We start from the raw sequence: 23,683 nt of genomic DNA on the forward strand, positions 1-23,683 counted from the left end.
TGCTACTCCTGTCCTTCCTTCCTTCCATCTTCTTATCATTTCACTTGTTGCCTCCTGTCTCAAATTAGACTGTAAACTCTTCAAGGTGAGGACAGTGTCTACCAATGTGTTTGTACAACACCTAATAAAAACAGGACCCCAATCCTGGTTGGGACCTCTAGGCACTACCACAATTCAAGCAACAACAATAATGGTGATTTGAAATGGCTGCTGCATTCTCACTTGAATGCTTCTGCTATTTTTTTTTTACAAGTTAAACGCTTAAAAATTTAAATTATACTAAAAAAAAAAAAATTAACCCCCCACACCTTAAGCCTCAAACCACCTGTGCCAAGAATTGATTCCTACACTGTAGGATATGCAATTCCTGTGTGGTTTTGATATCTCTAGCCTGGAGAGCACAAATTAAAACCTGGCCTCAGTGAAGAAAATGGAAGTTCTGATACTGACTTCAATGGGGCAGGACTTCAACACTTGGGCACAATGGGGTGAAAGCAGGATGCTATTAAATTACTGATCTAGAGAGTCAGGCCAAAACATCCCTTATGAGTGAATACACTGAGAAGTGAAGGGGAATGAAAATGACACAAGGTTTTCCCCTTACTCTATTAGGGAGAGAGGGGGTTCCACCTTGCAGGCTCTCACCCTAATACAGTGCATTCCCCAAGATCCACACAGCTCTCAGGGTATCCACAGAAGCAAGGTAATTCATGGAGAGGCTGTGGGCTGTACAATGTGCACTCAGGCCGTCTCCCTGATCCAAGGCAGCACTGCTTATACTTTATTTGCGCCTCCTATTAGATGTTGATTTTGATGCACCTTCCCTCTTCCTCCTCCTTAGTCTGTGAACAGCCCTCACCTTGAACACCCACTGAATGCCACATCAAAGCCAACTGCGCTACTTTTATCAAAAGAAGGCTGAGGGGAGAGATGATTACTATCTATAAAAACATCAGAGAGATAAATACCAAGGAGGGAGAGGAGTTAGTGCCAATGTGGACATAAGAACAAATGGATATTAACTGGCCATCAACAAATTTAGGCTTGAAATTAGATGAAGATTTCTAACCATCAGAGGAGTGAAGTTCTGGAACAGCCTTCCAAAACCTAACTGGCTCCAAGACTGAGCTTGGTAAGTTTATGGAAGGGATGGTATGATGAAACTGCCTACAACAGCATGTAGCCGATCTGCTAACAGCAAATATCCCCAATGGTTAATGGTGGGATACTAGATGGGGAGGGCTCTGAATTAATACACAGAATTCTTTCCCAGGTGTCTGGCTATTGAGTCTTGCTGAAATGCTCAGGGTCCAAATGACTGCCATATTTGGGGTCTGGAAGGAATTTTTCCCCAGGTCAGATTGGCAGAGACCCTTGGGGGTTTTCGCCTTCCTCTGCAGCATGGGGCATGGGTCAACTGCAGGTTTAAACTAGTGTAAATGGTGGATTCTCTGTAACTTGAAGTCTTTAAATCATGATTTGAGGACTTCACTAACTCAACCAGAGATTATGAGTCTATTACAGGAGTGGGTGGGTGAGGTTATGAGGCCTGCGATGTGCAGGAAATCAGATTAGATGATCATGCCGGTCCCTTCTGGTGTAAAGTCTATGAGTCTATGCCAGTTAGCCAAGAGACTTACACCACCATTTAGAATATCACTGATTTTCTATGGAAGCTGCACCTACTGACACCTGGTCTGGATTTGGCTTAGAACCTTTGAAACCTGTATTTTCTATAGACTTCTAATTCCAGTAAGTGCAACTGGAACGAGAGACACGGGACCCCATCTTGCAATCCTTTCAAATGAAACTTTTTTTTGGCTTGTTTCTATGCTGTCTTGCACTAACCCCTACCAAATCAGAATAGCGGCATTCTGTTTTCATTCTGAACAGGGGTGCACAAGGTGAAACACAGTAGAACATCAGACCCCGTAGGTGCCAATGGGAGTTGTGTCTGAGTGAGGAGTGCCTGCGTCAGGCCCAGGGAATCCATTCCATAATGGGAGTACATTGTTCTCTGTCATGTGCATGCAGCTAAAACCTCTTTGCTCATTTATTTTTATGATTCTAGTTGCTTGCTTCCATGTTACAGTTTAATCATTCTAAAGTTGAACTGATCCTGACATAAACCAGCTGAGACAACCAGTCAGTGTTTTGGTTACATTTCTTTTTCTAACATTGGAAATACAGAAATTTGGTTTTAATATTATGTAGAATCTCTGTTTGAAACTATGTTCCACTGATTCATCTGCAGAACAACAGCACTGAAGACTTTGCTCACACCATTCCAAGGGTTTCTATAACTCCTCCTTCCTGACCACTGGGTAAGCAAGCCTAGGTTCATTGCGTCATGTGCTTGATGTAACAAATGGCAGATTTGCATAACACCAACACAGAAACTAAACATTTTGTCTGGAGCATGATGATGAAAAATGGCAAACAGTTATGGGGGTTATTTTTTGATTTGCAGATTATATTTAATGCATGTTTTCTAAATATTCTAATTGAGGTTATTGAATCAGTATCACACATCCTCAATTAGATCACAGTTTTCTTTTTTAAATAGTGAGATTTTCCCTGCAGCCATCTTGAGTTGGGGGGAGGGGTTATTATCCGCTGACACTCTGTGAGGCAGCAGCTTTCCCTTCACTTAGGGTTAATCTTGCCTCTGAGGGACTGAACAAGGGAACCTGAGGCTCCTCGGTACCTTGCAAGTGCTAAACCTTACAGGACTGCACTGTCCATAAAGGACAGGTAAGCAGATGAAGTGGGTCAGTTGTCCTGTAACAACAAAAAGCCCCTAAAGTCGGGCTCAGGCTACAACCTCGCCCTTCAGTTTGCCTCCTTCAGACTCACTCCTCTTCTCAATATTACGAGGGATCTATTGAGCGACCTGTATTAACTTGGAGCAACAAACTGAACTATCCATCCCCCATTACTCCCTGTCTCCATCAATGCTGCTCCATGACAGGAGATTCTACAGCAGTGGTTTTCAACCTTTTCTCATTTGCAGACCCCTAAAATTTTCAAATGGAGCCATGGACCTATTTGGAAATCTTAGACGGTCTGTGGACCCCCAGGTGTCCAGGGACCATATATTGAAAACCACTGCTCTAGAGAGTCCAACCTTTGATTTATGTTCTCTCTTCTCCAAAAACTAAAGGCCTCATTCTTCTCTCGCTGAAGTCAATGGAAGTTTTGGTTTTGACTGAAACAGGAGCAGGATAGGTCCCTATGATCATTTGTATGTTGTTATGTGGATACAGTGAAATACCTTTAAGGACACTTAGGAAATACTTTTAAGGACACTGTGATCCCAGCTCTGCCCCTAGAGACCTGGAGGTAAATCCCACTAGCGGTGGAAATGAGACCATTGTCTGGCTGACAATATATTTCTAGTTTGATTGCAATATGAAATCTAAACTAACTAATCAGCTTATCAACTCTGCACAGAACATCAGCAACTTACCAGTAGTGAAAAGAAGTTTCCTGGGGTCCTGAAAAATAGACACAAAAACAAACAAAAATCAGTTGCTATTTATCATTTTGTATTTCTTAATGTAAGAAACTGCTCATAAATTCCACATGCCTCACTTTGACAGTCGATACCTAAACCTGGCTGTAAAAGTGAACTGTGTAACTGGTAATAGAGAACAATGACAACTACGCTCCATCAATGTAAACTAAACCTTTTGCCAACCCTGCAAAAACCAACCACACACTGACTAAGAAAGCAGAGTAGTGAGACAATCAGGCACTTCTCTGCTTTCATAGATAATCATTTTACAAAACAACTTTTCCTAGCTACCGAAAAGTTGTAGGAGAGAGATGAGATTTTGAAGCTGAATATAAAGACATGGGGCAACTATGTTGCTCCCATTGAAGTCAACTGGAGTTTTGTCACGGACTTCCCTGAGAGCAGGACTGAGCTTAACATGGCTGCCTCAAGGAGTTCACACTATCAGGCCAAATTCTTCTCTTGACTTCCTTGTGGGAGGTTGTGGGGGAAAGAGCAGCAGTTCTGAGTGGAGGGGAAAGGGCAGAGTGCCAACTCTACAGCATGCTTCCACAATCCCCTTGATCTCGTGGAAGCCACTCTGTGGCCTTGTCTTCACCAGAAGGGGGGGAAAGTGGGTTCTTAACTCGAGTTAACTACCTCGAGATAAAATCCTAGTGGAGGCAAACATTTAGTTAGTTTTTGTATGAACTAACTGGTTGAGTTAAAGACGAGGCTCCTCCATAGGCTGTAACTCAACCTGCTAACTCATATGAAAATTTCTAACTACCTTGCCTCCACTGGGATTTTGCCTCAGGTTCATTAATTCAAGTTAAGAACACACCTTTTTTTATTTTTTTTTTTTTCTGGTAGTGAAGACCAGATCCATGAAGATCATGGGTGAGAGGGACAGGCTGCAGGAAGAAGCAATTATGGAGCAAACGAGACCGTCATCCTCCATGGAATCATTCCTCCACCGAACTATAGAAGGATTGTGTGAGCATAAATTAATGCTGGCCTTGTAAGCACTAAATGATTCCTATTCCCCCACTACTTCGGGCAAAGCCTACCACCCAAAGAAGAGTTAGGCAGCAATGCACAGTGGGGAAGCCTGTGGGAGTTTTACTCCTGTATGCAGTGCAAAGGCAGGAGAAGACTTTAAGACTTCCTAAGGCCAGAGTGTTTCCCTCAAATGACTTTGGGCCCTACATTCTGATATGACTTAAGGGGGCTACATCAGCAGAGTATGGCATTTTGCAAGCAGAATGCAGCTTCCAGCCTAATTCCGGCAGACAACTAAAGCCACAATAACATTATCTGATACTGTTCCCATTCAAGCCAGCAGCAGTTTTGCCATTGACTTGAATGAGAGCAAGATTGGCCCAAATCTTGTCATCATTCAATCCATGTCTGTGCAATGCTCCAAATGCAACATCTATTCTCCTGCCTCTCCCATATTATAAGGTTTAATGACAGGGCCAATGATAGCAGCATAAATGATTCAACAAGGACTGCCCAGCAGCAGTGAGGGCAGCAAACTAAGACATTGAACAGTGAAGTGACTTGCCAAAGGGCACACAGCAAGGCAGTGGTGGAGACTGCTGCTGGAGATGTGGGTCTCCCAGAACCACACTGGCTCACGTTTGGGCACTCTCAATCCTTTTGGTTAGAAGTCGGTAGGAGGATTAACATGATAACGGATACCACCTTAAAAATTAAACCATCATCCTGGAAACTCTCCACCTCCATGGAAAGCTTGGTTCTCTAGAGCAGTGCTTGTAGCCAAACAACTCATGTTACATAAACAGAAAAGCAGCCTGCCTCCAGGGACAGAAGCTTGGCCCAGCAATGTGGCTGTCCTGGCAGCTAAAGAACAGGTAATATTTTGGAGAAGAGGGACCCCAAGACAAATTGGCAAAGATATGGTCTAACTTTTTAGAAATCTTTAATTCCTAGCAGATAGAAACCAAGCTGTTTCTCTCCTTTTCCTTCCTTTCTCCCTTTTCTTTCTTTCCTTTCCCTCCATTCCCATTCCTTTACTTTTTTGTTCTTTTTGTCTTTTCCTCCCCTTATTTTTGGGGGAGGGGGGATTAATAAAATATAAATAAATAAGTGAAGTAACTTGCTCAAGGTTGCACAGAAAGTCAGTGGCATAGCCAGGTCTCCTGACTCCAATCCTAGTGCTCTAGCCATCGAAAGGAAGAAAAAAAATAAACAGGATACTGCATTTTCACATTATACAAGACAAGCACCACTGTATAGATCACTCATGGAAACTACAAGTTACATCTATAAAATATAAATAAGAACAGATCGCCCACCTCACCGCGGTAGTTTGCTGCATTTAGTGCCAAAAATTCTTCAGTATAGTTCACAGAGAAGTTAAGGACATTCACCAGGTGTGCGGCAACATGTAAGACTATAAAACAGAACAAATCTCAGTTCACTAAACTACATTTTGAAGATTATGTGAAGCCCCTAATCCTGATAGCTCATATGTGTAGGTGGAGCCCTGTTCTTACATGTATGAGTTTGTAGATCTGGGTCCCAAGTGATTTACTAGGGGGAGGGATCACTCAAGGGTTTGAGCATTGGCCTGCTAAACCCAGCATTATGAGCTCAATCCTTGAGGGGGCCATTTAGGAATCAGGGCAAAAATCTGTCTGGGGATTGGTCCTGCTTTAAGCAGGGGGTTGGACTAGATGGCCACCTGAGGTCCCTTCCAAGCCTGATATTCTATTATTTTATAATTTAGACTATGCTACTCCTAGCCTTTATATATAAACTACCTGTTTATCAAGTATCAGAGGCGTAGTATCATTAGTCTATATCAACAAAAACAACGAGTCCAGTGGCACCTTACAGACTAAGGGCTTGGCTACACTCGAAACTTCAAAACGCTGCCACGGGAGCGCTCTGAAGTGTGAGTGTGGCCGCAGCGCCAGCGCTGGGCGAGAGCTCTCCCAGCGCTGCACATACTCCACCTCTCCGTGGGGATTAGCTTGCAGCGCTGGGAGCCGCGCTGCAAGCGCTGGGGCAGTGTTTACACTGGTGCTTCACAGCACTGTATCTTGCAGCGCTCAGGGGGGTGTTTTTTGCAGCACTGTAAAGCGCCAGTGTAGCCAAGGCCTCATGAGATTTATTTGGGCATAAGCTTTTGTGGGTAACAAATCAATTCTTCAGATGCATGGAGTGAAAATTACAGATACAAGCATAAATATACTGGCACATGAAGAGAAGGGAGTTACCTCACAAGTGGAGAACCAGTGATGACAAGGCCAATTCAATCAGGGTGAATGTGGTCCACACCCAATAATTGATGAGGAGGTGTCAATACCAAGGGAGGGAAAATTGCTTTTGTAGTGAGCCAGGCACTCCCAGTCCCTATTCAAGCCCAAATTAATGATGTTAAGTTTGCAAATGAATTGTAGTTCTGCAGTTTCTTTTTGAAGTCTGTTTTTGAAGGGGTTTTTTTGTTGCAGGATGGCTACTTTCAAATCTGTTATTGAATGTCCAGGGAGATTGAAGTGTTCTCCTACTGGCAAATAAATCTGTTAGTCTTTAAGGTGCCATCAGACTTCTCATTGTTTTTTTATCTGTTTATCATTTTCCTTTGCATATTTGGAACATTAAATTTACTGACCTGAAGATTTTATATAAAAACCTTCTCCATGGACTCCCATTCACTTTAGGGGAAACAAGATCAGTCCTAAGACCCCATATGCTATTTTTGTACTAAGTGAGTTGGACAGATAGGCTGATATGAAAATACTACTCATTTTGAACCTTATAAAGTACTGTAATTTATTTTCCCATTATAATTCTCTAATTGGGAGACTGAATCCAAGGACTGTGTCAAAGCCATGTTAACACTTCACTGAAAGTGGCAATATTTTGCGATATTTACCTGTATTGCCCACATGTTTGCAATAGGTCTTTTCATCTCTAACATCCATGCCTCCTCGTTTAAATTGACTACATGTGGTCTGAAATCAGTTAGGATGACAGCTTTTAATTTGGTTTCATATATGAAATAAGAACTGGCACTTCAGAACCCGTAACTTTTAAAAAAAGGGGAAAGGGGATAGTTCAGTGGTTTGAGCATTAGCCTGCTAAACCCAGGGTTGTGAGCTCAATCCTTGAGGAGGCCACTTAGGGGTCTGGGGCAAAAAATCAGTCCTGCTAGTGAAGGCAGGGGGCTGGACTCAATGACCTTTCAAGGTCCCTTCCAGCTCTAGGAGATTGGTATATCTCCAATTATTACCTTTATTTAGATCCCAAGCTTCAAATATGTCTGAGAAAACATTCCCGCATCTGAACAAAGAAACACAGAGAAAAACTACCCCAAAACATACTGCACAAGAAAAGCCACAAGTGACTTGTATTGTTTAATATGCTTCCCACATGAGCTAGTGCTCAGCACAATAAAATCTTACCCGAAAAGGCACATATAGTAACACCACATGTTACATGGAAAGTTTTACTTTTATCCAACAGCCTTCTTGTTTTCCTGCTGGCAACCTAGTAAGAAAAGAATTCAAGCAATCTCTCTTCTAAAATGAAGCAATGGAAAATAAAGTTAAAAGTAATTGATTTTCTAGACATGATTTGTTTGTCAAATTAACATTTATACGAGGCTTAACGCTATTTGATCACAACACCTACATTTAGTAGGAACAGAATTAGAGACAATAGGGTAACTCCATGGGCTTGATGCAGAAGTTACTGGAGGATGTTGTTTAGTGTGTGTTATTCAGGAGATCCGACTAAATCAGCATAATGGCCCCTTCTGGCCTTATGATCTTTGAGTCTATACACTAAAAGTGAATTAACTTTTTTAATGTAAATGACCAATAGCACAGGACAAGGTATTTAGACTGTGTGTCTGTTCACCTCATATCATTGTCAGGCACAAGACAGAGGATACAGGATAAAGCCAATGGTTATCTTCAATTTGCAACTATTCAAAAAGTGCCTCAGGCATCCAGTAAGTCTGTATTAGTTGAACAGTGTTACTTAGATTTTTGTCACAAGTAACTAATGAGTCACAACCTATGGAAATTACTGGTTACTGGATATTTAGAGACCAAACCTTCTTTAAAAGCAGCAAAGAATCCTGTGGCACCTTATAGACTAACAGACGTTTTGCAGCATGAGCTTTCGTGGGTGAATGCCCACTTCGTCGGATGCACTCTTGCATCCGACAAAGTGGGCATTCACCCACGAAAGCTCATGCTGCAAAACGTCTGTTAGTCTATAAGGTGCCACAGGATTCTTTGCTGCTTTTACAGAACCAGACTAACACGGCTACCTCTATGATACTTGAAACCTTCTTTAGTTTGTCAGATTTCTCTTTCCGGGATGCCCAATATGTTATTTATTTGGGATTCAATCACGCCCAATAGCTCACACTGGAGGCAGCGTAGAGCAGCAGAATAAGGGAGGTATGTCCACTTTTCTACTCTTGGTGCTCTGTATTTCCTTGCTCCATGGCTTGGGGTGGGCCACAACCCGCAGCCCACTTTTCTCCGAGTTTAGGTAGAAGCGAATAGTCCTGATATTCAAAGCACACACCAGCTATTGAGCAAGAGAGGAAAATGGGGGTAAGGCTTCACTTGTGCTCAATCTTCTTTTGCACACAGGCACATGATGACCTTACTTACCAAAACTAGAAATGTTCTTAGCACAGAGTCCAACTCAGCTACCAGCCAAGTCAATATGAATACTTTCCTTGGCTTCAAAGGGATCCGGAGCTGGGTCCACACACAATGCATCTACCATGCACATCTAGGATATCTGTCTGCAGAGCAGCATTATTATTCATTTGCTTGGCTGTATATAACTAAACAAGTGTGTACTGTAACCATTCTGCTGTTTCTTAGGAATCTGTCTGTGTGCATGGTCCTTGTTAACTGATTGTATGCTAAATGTTGTTTACCTTCTGAGATCCTCGGAGGAAGGCCAGGAGAATACGGCACATCGGTAAAAGGACCAGGCTGCAGTTCAGGTTGAGGACAGATGCTGAAGCTCTGCTAATACATAATCCTAGCTGAACAAATACAGCAAGAGTCAGATTACAGAGCAATAGTATGGTCCAGTGGGTAGGGTGCTTGACTAGGACTTGGGAGACCCAGCTTCAATTCCCTGCTCTACCATAGGTTTCCTATGTGACCTTGGGCTCTCTGTGCCTCAGTTACTCCCATAAATAAATAACAGTACTTCCCTAACTGAGAGGGGAGTTGTGGGGATAAATGCACCATGTGAGGGGCTCAGGTACTATGGGTATGGTGGGGCTATGGCAGAGTGTAACAAAAGATCTATTAAACCCTTAATGTCAAAAATTCAGGTGGCTTTACAAAATGAACTAAATTTGTCCAGAAGGACCAATTTTGAAGACCCTGTAGAGTAGGGTGACCAAACAGCTAGTGTGAAAAATCGGGATGGGGGTGAGGGATAAACAGGTGCCTATATAAGAGAGAGCCCCAAATATCGGAACTGTCCCTATAAAATCGGGACCTCTGGTCACCCTACGGTAGAGTAATTAAAAGAATTCTTTGTTCTTCCCTAGAGGAGCTTGGAGATGCCCAGTTGTTGCCTCTGAAAGCAGAAGAATCTGGAAAGTTTTTATAAGGGGCAGGACTCAGACCCATAAGTAACTGTAGCTATAGTTCAGACCTAGCCTCATAAAAGAAGAGAGAAAATCTACTGCAGGGGTCGGCAGCCTTTCAGAAGTGCTGTGCCGAGTCTTCATTTATTCACGCTAATTTAAGGTTCCGTGTGCCAGTAATACATTTTAACGTTTTTAGAAGGTCTCTTTCTACAAGTCTATAATATATAACTAAACTATTGTTGTATGTAAAGTAAAAAATGTTTTTAAAATGTTTAAGAAGCTTCATTTAAAATTAAATTAAAATGCAGAACCCCCCAGTCTGGTGGCCAGGACCCGGGCAGTGTGAGTGCCACTGAAAATCAGCTCGTGTGCCGCCATAGGTTGCCTACCCCTGATCTACTGTGAGGATTTGTTGACCTAACGTGGGCCTGATCCAACTCCCACCAAAGTCAATGGAAAGACTCACTTTGACTTCAGTAGGAATTGGACTGGCCTCTTTTATGTCAAAAGGTGACATCTCACTTGGAAAGAACTGCCACCCTAAGCAATGCTCACAAGCACATGGAATGGAATAAATCAAAAGCAACACTAATGTCAACGGAGCAACCACCCTCTAAGTGACCAGAGGGGTTAAAGCGGAGAAAAGGATTAAACAGCATGAGGATCCTCATTAGCCACTTAACTAAAAATTAATGACTTTGTGATAAATGAGCCAAAGAACGTCATACATTAATTCAGCTAAAATGGAAATAATTGTGCAGTTTCAGAGACTGTTGGAATAGATTTGCAGTAGGTCCTTACCAAGTCACACGCTGCTAATAAACACATTCTCTAACTTGGACCCCAAATCAGCAGTGGGAAGTTGATAGCTGGGAATTCCACTCACTAAAGCTTTTATAAAATATGCTACATAACATTTACCAGTCCACTTGGATCCTAAGTAATAAAACCGAAACCACACGTCAAATAAATGAGAAAAGTACACCTTGTGATGCCTTAACCCCTTATTTTGTTGTCTTATTGTACCGTGTTTGCTCATTCATTTGCTAATTCAAAAAATTTAGCAATTTGTAGCAGTTATTAGTTTGAACTTGCATTTTTCTGTTAGCTTTTACAAAAGATGCAGTTAGACTGTCAGTAGATGAAGGAATTTTACTCCTAAGAGACTTCTATAGAAACACAATATCTCGCACACACACAAAAATGAATTTAAAAAGTATACATGTCAAAAGACAAGTCATTTTTGCATAAGTTTTATGTATGTGTATTTTTAAAATATAAAAATATAGTATCAATTTATAGGTTATGGCTGATGAAAATTTTTGTCCTTTAAAAAAAAAACATTTTTGTAACATGTAACCTCAAATGTAATCAAAACAATTTTAGGTTTTTCTCGCTTTCTTTAGCAGGAAAAAATAAAGGAAAGGGGGGAAAGGAAAGAAAAAAAGAGAGGGGAAAACTAGGAGAGGAGGGTCAGTTTACAGTTAGTTGAAAAATTTAAAAAAAAAAACTGTGAAGAGTTTTGGAAAAATATGAACATTTGTCATTTCTTTCTAAACTATTTTGTGAAAAATACAATTTTTCCACCAACTCTAATATTACATATACATACACATACACTCTCAAATAAAATAATGAACATACACTTCTCATTTAGAACTCACACCGGTACATGTCTATCAAGATTACGTCCACTGTAACATTAGAGGCAGCGCTGTCTTCCTGATGAGGCATAAAACCAAGATCTAAACCCGTTATAGTCATTAAAGATCCCAGGCACATGTTATAAAGGCAGAGGTAATAATCCTGGTTTCTTGGCCGATTTCTGACATGGGCAGTTATGTTGCCCAAACAGTATTAACTCATCCTCTACACCATAGTCTGAACAGGAAAAAAATATTCTTTGAGTCCTGTCCTGTTATTTAGAGTTGCTGTGTACTATTTAGGAGTGCCACATTCCACTTGAGGGGTTGCATTACAGAGACAGATGAAGAGATGTGTAAGTATTGATTAAGGATTATTGTATAAAGGACAGAGGGGACAAAATCCTGTGGACAGGGGCGGCTCTAGCGATTTTGCCGCCCCAAGCATGGCGGCACGCCGCAGGGGGCACTCTGCCGGTCGCCGGTCCCGCGGCTCCGGTGGACCTCCCGGAGACATGCCTGCGGAGGGTCCGCTGGTCCAGCAACTCCGGTGGACCTTCCGCAGGCGTGCCTGCGGATGCTCCACCGAAGCTGCAGGACCAGCGGACCCTCCGCAGGGAGGTCCACCGGAGCCGTCTGCCGCCCTCCCGGCGACTGGCAGAGCGCCCCCCGCGGCATGCCGCCCCAAGCAAGTGCTTGGCGTGCTGGGGCCTGGAGCCGCCCCTGCCTGTGGATCCCTATCAGGCACGGAGCCACAGAAAAGAGGTGATGGTAACAATGATCTTATTTTTACATGGTACCTTTCATATAGAAGGATCTGAAATCACTTGCACACTTTGGGCCCGGCGTCCCCTGTACTGGGAAAGGAAATTGTGGAAGGTTGCATGCCTGCACAGAGTTTGTAATAGTGGATGATTGTCCCGTATACGCCCCATCTCTTTGTAGTGAGTTTGGCCACAAAGCAAGCAGGTATCTGAAATACGCACAGATTGTATAAGATCTTCAGTGGAGTGGCCCACCTGGCTGGAGGGTCTGTGCCTCCACATTGGCTCCCAATCCCCTTTGGTTCCTTTTAGTCCGTTTGTTAGAGCTGAGCTGCTAGGGGTTCCCCTCATCAAACACTAGCCTCCAGAGAATGAAGGGAGGACTATCATGAACAGACTCGCAATTGTTCCTAGTGTTGTGATGATGGCATGAAGGCGTGATCACCCCCCACCCACTCACCACACACATACACCCTGGACCTGCTCCCTGCCATATCAGGGATCTAGATCTCTGCTGAATACCAACTGAGCTGCTTCCATGGGAACAAGGACAAGTGGGATTTAGGTAAAAGAGGCCACAGTCCTCAACCCACGGTTCAAAGGGGATAAAGAAAATCATTTGAACACTGTGGCATTCACAGTAAATACAGTATTTCTATTTCCCTGCCATAGATTAGGCTTAAAATGATTCCCACGTTATGCAAAATGAATTATTTTAGAACATCACAAATATTTTTGGAGTATCAGAAAAGTGGCTCTTGACAATTTTCTGTTTCACTCTGGCATAATATTTGCATAAGCTGAATTCTGGAAAGATGAAGTTTGTTGCTATTTTCATTAATTATTATTTCTGTAAAGGAAATTTAGAAATGAGCTGTGTGTGTCAAAGGAATAATTAAAAAAAACTGTCATCGAAGTGTTTAAACATTTTCATTAGAGGCTTTTGACACAAAGAACGGGTTAGAGAATCTCATTGATTAAATGAGAAAGAGCAATTATTTGAACTACAGTTTATGCAAAATCCAAAAATAAAGTGAGAGTGCTAAGAGTAAACATTCCAAAGCTCAAGAATAATGAGCAAAGCAACTGGTAAACTTTATAACTTCTGTTATCTGACACATGTGATACATCACAAGGATACTGAACTGGACATTTCTGCTTGGGTTGAAATGTACAGCATCCATGCAGCCATTATCTAACAGCACTTTTATCAGATTGCAAGCTCCTAGAGGCAAGGGCCATGTTTTGTTTTGTTGTTCTGTTTGTACAGCACCTAGCACAATGGGGTGCTTGTCCATGACTGGGGCTCCTAGGCATTACAAATAATAAATAATAATAACTAGATGTGCTTATCTCACACAAAATTACAATGGAATCCCATGTCTATTGTTAGCTGAGCCCAGGGTGATTACTGTCTTGAACGTTATTAAATATGTGAAATTATTTCTTGTCAGAATCATAGAACCATAGGGTTAGAAAGGACCACAAGGGTCATCTAGGCCAGGGTTTCTCAAACAGGGGTCGTCGCTTGTGTAGGGAAACCCCCTGGCAGGCCAGGCCAGTTTGTTTACCTGCCCCGTCCGCAGATCCGGCTGATCGCAGCTCCCACGGGCCGCGGATCGCTGCTCTGAGCCAATGGGAGCTGCTGGAAGCAGCGTGGGCCGAGGGACTTACTGGCCGCCGCTTCCAGCAGCTCCCATTGGCCCAGAGCAGCGATCCACAGCCCTTGGGAGCCGTGATCGGCCGGACCTGCAGACGGGGCAGGTAAACACACCGGCCTGGCCCGCCAGGGGCTTTCCCTACACAAGCAGCGACCCCTGTTTGAGAAACCCTGATCTAGGCTAACTCCTGCCAAGATGTAGGATTTGTTGTGTTTAAACCATCCAAGACAAGCGGTTATCCAGCCTCCAAAACCTCCAGTTAAGAAGCTTCCACAACCTCCCTAGGGAGTTTGTTCCATTGTCCTACTGTTCTTACAGTTAGGAAGTTTTTCCTGAGATTTAATCTAAATCTAATGAGACACCTCCCCCATTTACTGCCATATAACTCCTCTCACTCATGAGTACGCATGTCCATCTATCCCATAACTTCAGACCCTCCCAGCTGTTCTTGCCCCATGACCACCCCCTAAGAATTCTCCATTCACTCTGGTGTAAATCTGGAAGGCAACACTGAAAGCGATGGAGTTATAAAGGTGCAAATTAAATGAGAATAAGACCCCTAGTCTCTGTGTACTGAACTGCCCAGGTACATTATGGGGGAGAGTGAGGGAGGACAGGCAAGAGTACAGGAGGATGAGAATCAGCCTGCCTTGCTATAAAAAATTAAGAAGTGCCCTCTGCTGGAATCGGGTTGCCATCTAAATGGGCCAGCGACCATTATTTGTATTTTGTCTTAGTGTTATTTAATAAATACTCGCCTATAATGCACTGCCTTCCTACTAATTCAGGTTAATCCATCCGTCAACATCATTACAAACAAAAGGTGAAACAACTTCTCAAAAAAAGCAGGACACTTCCAAAAAAGTGTGATCCAAGTATTTTGATGGAAAATGTCACGTGGTTTCAATAATCCTTCGTGTAAGCTTTTCCTGAGCAGAAATCAAATTGGGCAACGTGCTTGTTGTGACAAGCTCATGAGCTGTTGGAAAACTATGGAGAAAGCAACACAATGAGTAATGTCTAGAACCACAGTTTACAGAAGGTCCAGAAATAAATTGGAGAGCTAAAGCTTCTCTTGATAAACTTCCAAGAGCTCAAAAATGTCACCAAATAACTCATTCTTTCCAAGTGATCCCTAAATGGTCTCACAACTTCCTTTATGCTACCTAGGCGGCTTTAAAACGATCATTTAGTAACAAATGGCTCAAAAGAGTGGACCTTTGGATTTTTAAACAATGATAGAGGAAGAGAAGATTCGTGCTCCAAGGCAAATCTTAACAAGGGGACATATCCCTGTTAACTATAAAATAGCAGGCATACAATCCTCTCTTGTCCCCTGGCAGGCTGGCATGGTCTAGAACAGTGGTCTGCGAAGTAGGGTGCACAAAAGGATACTTCAGGGTGCGCGGCCGGAGGAGCGCCACCAGAGCAGCGCCGCTTCAGCAGTTTGGGCAGGAGTCCAGTTTTTTTTTTTAGACGCGAGATATCGATCCCCGAACGCGCTCCTGTCGACTCTGGAACTACACCAAAGCGAACGGCGGTAGCGGAGTCGACAGGGGGAGCCGCGGACATCGATCCCGCACCGTGAGGACGGTAGGTAACTCGATCTAAGATACTTCGATTTCAGCTACACTATTCACGTAGCTGAAGTTGCGTATCTTAGATCGATCCCACCCCCCCCGAGTGTAGACCAGCCCTGTGGAACTCCTTGCCTGAGGAGGTTGTGAAGGCTAGGACTATAACAGCGTTTAAAAGAGAACTAGATAAATTCATGGAGGTTAAGTCCGTTAATGGATATTAGCCAGGATGGGTAAGGAATGGTGTCCCTAGCCTCTGTCTGTTAGAGAGTGGAGATGGATGGCAGGAGAGAGATCACTTGATCACTGCCTGTTGGGTTCACTCCCTCTGGGGCACCTGGCATTGGCCACTGTCGGTAGACAGATACTGGGCTAGATGGACCTTTGGTCTGACCCGGTACGGCCGTTCTTATGTGCTAATGTATTTTTCCTCACAATAACCCTGTGAAATAGGGAGGTTCTATCATCCCCATTTTACAGATGATGAACGGATGGTGCAACTAAGGGTACATCTATGCTGCAAAAAAAGAAAAAAAAGCTCTCAGCAGTGAGTCTCCGAGCCTGGGTCAACTGACTCGGATTCACGGGGCTCCTGCTACGGTGCTAAAAATAGCAGTGTAGACATTCCCATCTGAGCTGGAGACCCAGTGAGGGGAAAGGGTCTCGGAGCCCAGGCTCAAGCCCAAGCAGAAATGTCTCCACTGCTATTTTTAGCCCTGCAGCACAGGCCCCACAAATGCAAATCAGTTGACCTGGGCTCAGAGACTCGCCACCGTGGGATGTTTTTTTGCAATGCAGAAGTATCTGAAATGACTGCCCAAAATCACAAAGGAAGTCTGTGCTAGAGCAGGGAATTGAAACCAGAGTCACAAGCTAGTATCCAACACACTGAATCACCTTTTTTCTCTAGGGAAGCACAAAGCCAGTATGAGCCATGGAAGTGTATGGGGATGAAGGGGGAGAGAATATGTATAGATATGTCTGAGTGGGGAGCAGGAATGGGTGGCGTGCACTGCTCTCCAGCTATCCCCAGCAACATAGGGTCCCATGAGGACCACTGCCAGCTGGCACATGTCAATCAGGGTAGTCCCCAGGCTGCTCTAACCTGGGCTGAAGCAAAGAACCAGGGAGTCACAACTGGTTCCTGGTTTTCTGGGTGCTGCGGCAAGGGATGCTGGAGGAATGCTGTAATGGAGGAAATATGCTTTTCTTGGGTTAAGCAGGATATTTCAGCATTAGCATGAGAAGAGACTAAAACTATTTATCATTAATATAAACCACTTGATGCCCCAAAGCTCTCAAGCAAAGTTATCGACAACACTAAGATGAAAACAACCAGGAGTCCGGTGGCACCTTAAAGACTAAGAGAAATGGTTTTTTACCCACGAAATCTTATGCCCAAATAAATCTGTTAGTCTTTAAGGTGCCACCAGATTCCTTGTTGTTTTTGTGGATACAGAATAACACGGCTACCCCCTGATACTAAGATGAAAGTTAATATCACAGTTGCATGCACTGAAACCTAATATTAAGTTCAGAGAATTCATTAGAAGGGAGCTCACAGATAAGACCTCAATAAGTAGGGTATTATTTCACATGTTAAACCCATCTTGAAGCACAAAATAAAAGGACGGAGACTAAGAGTCCATCAGTGAACTTCCATCCACGCCTCAGTTTCTCTGAGTCAAAATTATTTATAGGATCTCTGTGGGTGAGGCAGGCTCCACTGCACACTTTACTGAATTTTTACTCATTTGCCTTTTCTTTGTACTGTGTATTTTTTCCTTATTCCTGATCACAGAGTACGTGAAAATGTCACACACCTTACAATCTGGGATGAAAGAAAAGTTTGGAGTTTGATCTTGATTGAGATCAGGTGCTTATTAAAGAAAACTTATTCATACTCCTACAGTCAGCCAAATTTGGCTGGAACTCTGGCAAAAACAGCTTTTCTGGCTGGATTTATTTATTTCCAGAAAATGGAAGTGGGAAGAAAAAACTCTACCGGTACATTTTAGCACCTCATTTTAGCTTGTACTTGTTCCTAAAAGAGGGCACTTTGGAGGCACAGAGCTATGTAATTCCATCCTCAATTAATTGCAATTATTTTAAAGTTATGTTAAGTCATTGGGGGCACACTGGAGTCAAACAGTTTTTAAATGTTTGACATGTGGTCATATACTTACAGATACATCTATATCTATTAAGGACCAGACTCTGGGGTAAATCTGGAGTAACTACTGAAATCAACAGAGTTACTTTAAGTTTACACTGGTGTAACTGAGATCAGAATCTAATGCAATGCAAAATAGGGAAGGGGCAGAAGAAAGCAAACATCAGCAGCAGATTTAGTCCCTTCCCCAACATAGGGGAATGGTCTTCATAACAATTCTGAAGCTCTAAATTCCTGTGACTAACTCTATGAGTCATTTTCTTTCCACACTACTTGGAAACCATTAATCCAGGCCACTCTTCTGAGACTGTTTTTGGTTTTTTGTCTGTTTCTTTCTTTATAGCCAGTGCATGGACACATTATATATGTTGCTTGCATGTACCATATGAGCTCTGTAATTCTGCTGGAGAAAATGACACAACCTACCTGAGCAAAGTAAGTCATTGTCTGAAGTGTAACAGAAGCCATCGGAGCCTACACTGATCTCCTGCCTAGATATCTCTTGGTGTTTTATTACCTAGCCATATTAATTTGGGGGGAGGGGATTGGGCTGATATAGGATTTTATTTGCATTTTATTTTTCAAAAACAAGGAAGATGTAACAGTGCCCTGGCCCAGAGCAGGTGACATGAAGCTAGAAAATAAAGATCAGCCTTTTGTCAGCACTCCTGTGTGACACACGCATATATCATGCTCCCTTTGAAGGAACATAGTCCCTTTCTGAAGAATGGGACTCTATTATACACTCTTAACCAGAAGACCCTGAAGGGATGATCCTGCCAGATATTGCGTGCCCTAAATAACCACTGAGTCAGTTGTTGGAGAAGGGTGCTCAGCACCTCAAAAGACACAGGTTGCAGGATCAGGCCCAAAGAGGCTTCTCTTTTGAGATGTTTGGATCTCTAATACTGTCTGGGTCACAGTTTATTGAGAAGTGCTGCTATTTCGGGGATTTCCCCCTTCTCCCCACCCCTTTTTTCCATATTTCTGTTGAATTCATCCTCCTTTGTCATTAGGTGCACACCTTGTCATGTAGACCACAATGTAAACATCAATAACAATCAGGAAACACACTGTACTCATCTCCGTCTCGGGGAGTTAATCAACCCAGGCAAAGCTGGTTGAAAGTAAAGTTAGCTCTTCGAGGTTCAAGTGTGTCTACGTTCATTCTAAGGCCTTGTCTATGCTAGACTATTAGGGGAAATATCCCTCCATTGCACAGATATCACTGCACCTATTCTCTTCTATGTAAGCACTTACTCTGTGCTCACCGCCCTTGTATCTAAGCTCCATTGATAATGTAGACAGGACTCCGACACTTTTACCACAGTTCTAGGCACAGTGTTCGCAGTCCCGCTGCCCATTTTCTGCCCATTTGCTGGGGGATGCTTGCCTGGGAAAACAATTTCCCCCGCCTCCCTGTGGGCTCCGATGTGTCGCCTCGCTCCCGCCTGCCCGCGCCTTCTCTGTCCGGTTTGGCGCGTGACGGGAAAGCACTGTCGCAGCTCGGAGCGCGCGCTGACGCTCGGAGCGCTGTCTGCTGGTCGTCGCATCGCTCGACGCCGGCCGTCCACTCCTTCAGCATTCATCCAGCTGAGAAACCGTCAGGGAGGCCGCGCGGCATGAGGAGAGGGATGGCGGATGCAGTCAAACTCCTAGTGGCGCACCAGTGCACAAAGCAGTGTATGCCGGGCAGTGGAGTCCAAGTGGCGCTCAGAGTGGGGGCCCGGGAAACAAGCACAGACTGGGGGGACCGGGCAGTGCTGGAGGTGGGGATGAGGTGGGTGCTGCTGGTGTGGGATGCATGGCAGTTCTGGGAACTGTTGCAGCGTGACTGCCCACTTGCTGTTAGTGCTGCAGGTCCTGGATGACTGCCTGTCCAGCCTGGCTGAGCGTTGTAGCCGAGCAGCAGCCAGCGTGCGAGAGTGTGCACACTGCCCTGAAAGGAGACGTTCAACAGAAATCACAGTGCGTATGGGAATGGTGTGAGTAGGGCGGGTCACTTCCCAATGGATGAAAAAGACTGTAGGGGGTCAAATCGAAATGTCCAGGCCAGAGTCGATGGCTTCAAGGATCGCTTCAGGCGGCTTGGCGGGCGGCCATAGATGCCCTGGCCTATCATCCCCTGGAGCTGGGCCCCAGCCCACCGCCACATCGGCCCACGCAATAGAGTGACCCAGCCACAGCCACCTTAGCTGTGGAGACAGGCTGCTTTCAATGGTGCTGCTTTGGCGGGTGGGCAAGGTGGTCCAGGCGCTGTGGTGCGGCACAACCTCAGCTGTTTCTCTGTTTAGGGCGTCAGGCAGGAACTCTGACCACAAAATAACGTTGGGGATGCCCCGGTTCAGGGCAGGTGATCACTGGTGATGCCCCTGACAGGGCTCTTTGTACGCGGGCCTGGCATATGAAGCCTAATACACAACTCATGAAGCTTTGACATGGCGCTGAGCCTGAAGTGAAGCTACTGCGGAGCTGTTACAGCAAAATGCAAGGGTGGTGGACGGTGGTGGGAGAGTGCCGATGGTCCACTCGCTCAAGAGCGGCGGGAAAGAATATCCCTGCTGTGGAATGCTGAATAATCTGTGTCTGAGCAAGTGGTTGTGGCTGGCTGGTTGGAGTTGAGAGAGTGAATTGGGATTGGCTGCTGGCTTGCACAACCGTCGCCTGGCTGGCTGCTGCTGAGAGCCAGGAAGCGACGCGCGCTTATGCATCAGGATCAGAGAGGATGCATCAGGCAGGACTGTGGAAGCAGACTGTGAGAGAGCATTGTCCACTTGATTTTACTGTCCAGATTTTAAGAAGAGAAGGACATTTCAAAAACAAGGACATGTTAAAGTAGTTTTTTAAAATTTTTTAAATGACTTTTAATTATTTGTTAAATAAATTTTGTTCTGTTGACTTTTTTAATTCATGAAACATGAACATGGAAGCATTCTGTGCAGGTTAAGGTGTCCTGGTGGTTGGGGGTGATGGTGATAGGAAGGTGAGTGGGTTTGGGTGTGAGGGAGTGAGGGGTGTGGGTGGTGGGTGGGGGGGGTGGAAGGTGGGAGGGGTGGGGGGGCTTGAGGCTGGGGAGGGGGAGAGCTCGGGCGGGGGGATGGATGGAGGGTGGAATGCATGTGAAAGGGGGATGCCTGGAAGCCTGGGATGTCAGGCACCACATGAAGGACACCTGCAGCATACACACACCAACACCACACAGAAGACCCTACACAGACTACACCTGGTCTGCAGTGACTGTGCCTAGTGACTGCTCTGCAGCAAGTCTGTGGCATGCATGGCACTGTGCTGTGTCATGGACTGCAGCCCATGGGCACAAACCCACAGACATCTTCCCACAGAACAAAACCCAGAAAGAAAGTCAAAAACAGACAACACATTTAAACAGTCAGTACAGTTAGTAACTGAACTTTAATGGAGTTGGGGTGGTTGATGTGTTTTGGAGTTAGTTAAAGCACTGTTGTGATAAAGAAAGTCTCTGTAACAGTCTTACACATGTCTCAGTGCTGGCACGCCCCCGTCTGGCCCCTTTGACTTGTCACTTTGTCCCTTGGGGGGGGGAGGACTTTGCGAGGGGGGAGTTGAGGGCAGCACTGCAGGGTCTGGGCTCTCTCCTGTGCGGGCTCTCAACATCTCAGGGCGTCTCTCCGCTTGCTCAGCTCACATCAAGCCTCGCGCGCTTGAGTCGCGTTGGTCTTCCTGCGCCGGTCTCTCCTCCCCCGCCCTGCCGTCTCCGCTCTGCTCCAACGTCTCTCCTCGACTGTCTGCTCTCTGTCGCCTGCTCTGCCTCTCCCTGGAGCTGGCTCCGCTCTCCTCTCCGTCCCTTGTCTTTTCTTTCTTTCTCTGCGCTTTCTGCTCTTTTCTCGAGCAGGGGGGGCAGGGGGCAGGGCAGGGGAGCTGTGTGATGTGGTGTGAGAGGAAGTGTGATGTTGAACATATGATTTGCCAACAGTAACACACAACACAGTCTCAGTTTCAGTTAGTTCAAGAGAAAAGAGGGAAAGAGGGACCTCTAAGAACTAAGCGAGATTCAGAATCAGACTCTCATTAGCATTTTTGCATTGCTGGCGGCGCGCATTGAGAAGATAGCTGCGCATCCCTTGCAAAAAGTCCTGGTGCCTCTTACTACAAGTACTGCTTATCAGTTACTGTACTGTTAGCTCAGCTCTTACTTAAAGGCAATGTGCAAAGCAAAAGGATAAGCAAGCAGCAGCCCTCCCGCCAGCTAGCCCCTCCCTTGTAGCATGACACGGGTCTATCTCTGTGGCTCTGCTCTGCTGGCGAGAGGAGGTGTTTGTTATATTACCTAAAAACATGTAGTGCAAACAATTGTAAACCATTAACAATAGTAACACTATTGCAGTGAGATGCAGTATTTGAGGACCGAGATCACCTCATCACCTAGCCCAGTCACTCGTGATGCACAAGGACCAGACATGGAGACCACTGCCATATGCAGCCATGCCATATGCATATATGGTTCCTCGCGATGGGATGTTTGTATCCGGAATGTCCTGGGATGTCAAGCGCCCCTCTGAGTCTGCTTCTCAAGCCGCCTCTACGACAAGAACTGAATGAGCTTTGAGAGGGAACCTTCGTGACAATGAATGAGAAATGACTATAGACTATTTTTTTGCTATTTATTTTTCATAATATATTGTTTAATATATTTTTTTTATTTTTTTATATTATTATTTTTCATTTTTTAGAATTTATATTTTTTTTTAATTTAATTTTAAATTTGTTTTGATATAATATATTATATTATTATATATATATATTATTTTTTATTTTATATTTTTTAATAATTTTAATGTTTATTTTAAATAAATAAAAAATTAAAATAAATAATGTTTGCCTGTGTTGTTCCCTGATCCCCCCCTTCGAGTCCTCCTGAGGGAGGGTTGGTAGGGATGAGGGCTAGGTGGAGAAGAAGAGATCCTGGCTGTCAGAAAGCCTGGCTGTGTCCAAGCGCCTCCTTCTTCCCCTCTAAAGACGCCCCCCATCCTCCCCTTCATCTTCCAGGAGGGGTCCTCAGGGAACAGGTCACTGGTGGGGCACTCGTCACTCCACGTCACACTGGTGGCTGGTGGCGCAGTGGCAGTGGGCATGGCATGGAATGGGCGGCATGCAGCCCTGGCATGTCTGGGCTGTCTGGTTCCCGCTTCTGACTTTTTTGACGCTTTTTCTCTTTTCCTTCACTTTCTCACTTTCACATTTGTCTGCATATGCTGGCATCCTTTGTCTTTCATGGCTTTTCCTCCTCTTCTTTCCTCGCTGAGCTCGCTTGTTGGAGCGCGAGCACAGAGCACAGACTCTCGCCCACACAGATCAGATCCTCTGAGCCTCCGTCACCTCTTGCGGGGACCTCTTTCTCATTCTGGGGACTCCTCTCTCTGCTTGCTCTGCATGTCTGCATGTGAGTGCTGGTGCACTCAGGCGCACAGAAAGTCAGCCATGTGCAAGAATTCAGACAAAGAAATGAATTCAAATTTTTTCGGTTCATTTCCTGTGTGGCTGGCCAGCTCGGACTGCTCATCCGTCGTCAGACAGTCCAGTGCACTGTGGGTGCACTGTGAGCTGCTGTTCGGAGCTAGCATCTCCACCCCCACCCACACCAAGCCCAAGCCAGCATTAGAAGTGCTTAGCAGCGTTAGGTGGGGTGGGAACCAACTAAAACCAAAAAGAAACCCAGTTCGAAATTAAATGGCTTCCTGGTGTGGACGGTTGAGCGGTTAGTTCGAATTAACGCTGATAAA

At 44.6% G+C, this 23,683-nt stretch overlaps 1 protein-coding gene across 6 annotated transcripts in view; it reads right to left on the bottom strand.

Annotated features, from left to right (window-relative positions):
• Positions 1-23,683, bottom strand: part of NOX4 (NADPH oxidase 4) — a 176,389-nt gene that overhangs the window by 148,970 nt on the left and 3,736 nt on the right. For 4 of the 6 annotated variants that reach the window (XM_039519640.1, XM_039519638.1, XM_039519639.1 and 1 more), the window contains exons 3-6: positions 9,435-9,545; positions 7,933-8,017; positions 5,818-5,915; positions 3,470-3,497 (exon numbers count right to left, since the gene is read on the bottom strand). In XM_039519640.1, coding sequence (XP_039375574.1) covers positions 3,470-3,497; positions 5,818-5,915; positions 7,933-8,017; positions 9,435-9,545 — 322 coding nt within the window. The remainder of the gene's footprint in view (positions 1-3,469; positions 3,498-5,817; positions 5,916-7,932; positions 8,018-9,434; positions 9,546-23,683) is intronic. The other 2 variants (XM_039519643.1, XM_039519642.1) reach the window with 1 other exon arrangement.

The sequence above is a fragment of the Mauremys reevesii genome, linkage group 1 (genome assembly GCF_016161935.1).
Source record: "Mauremys reevesii isolate NIE-2019 linkage group 1, ASM1616193v1, whole genome shotgun sequence".
NCBI lineage: Eukaryota > Metazoa > Chordata > Testudines > Geoemydidae > Mauremys > Mauremys reevesii.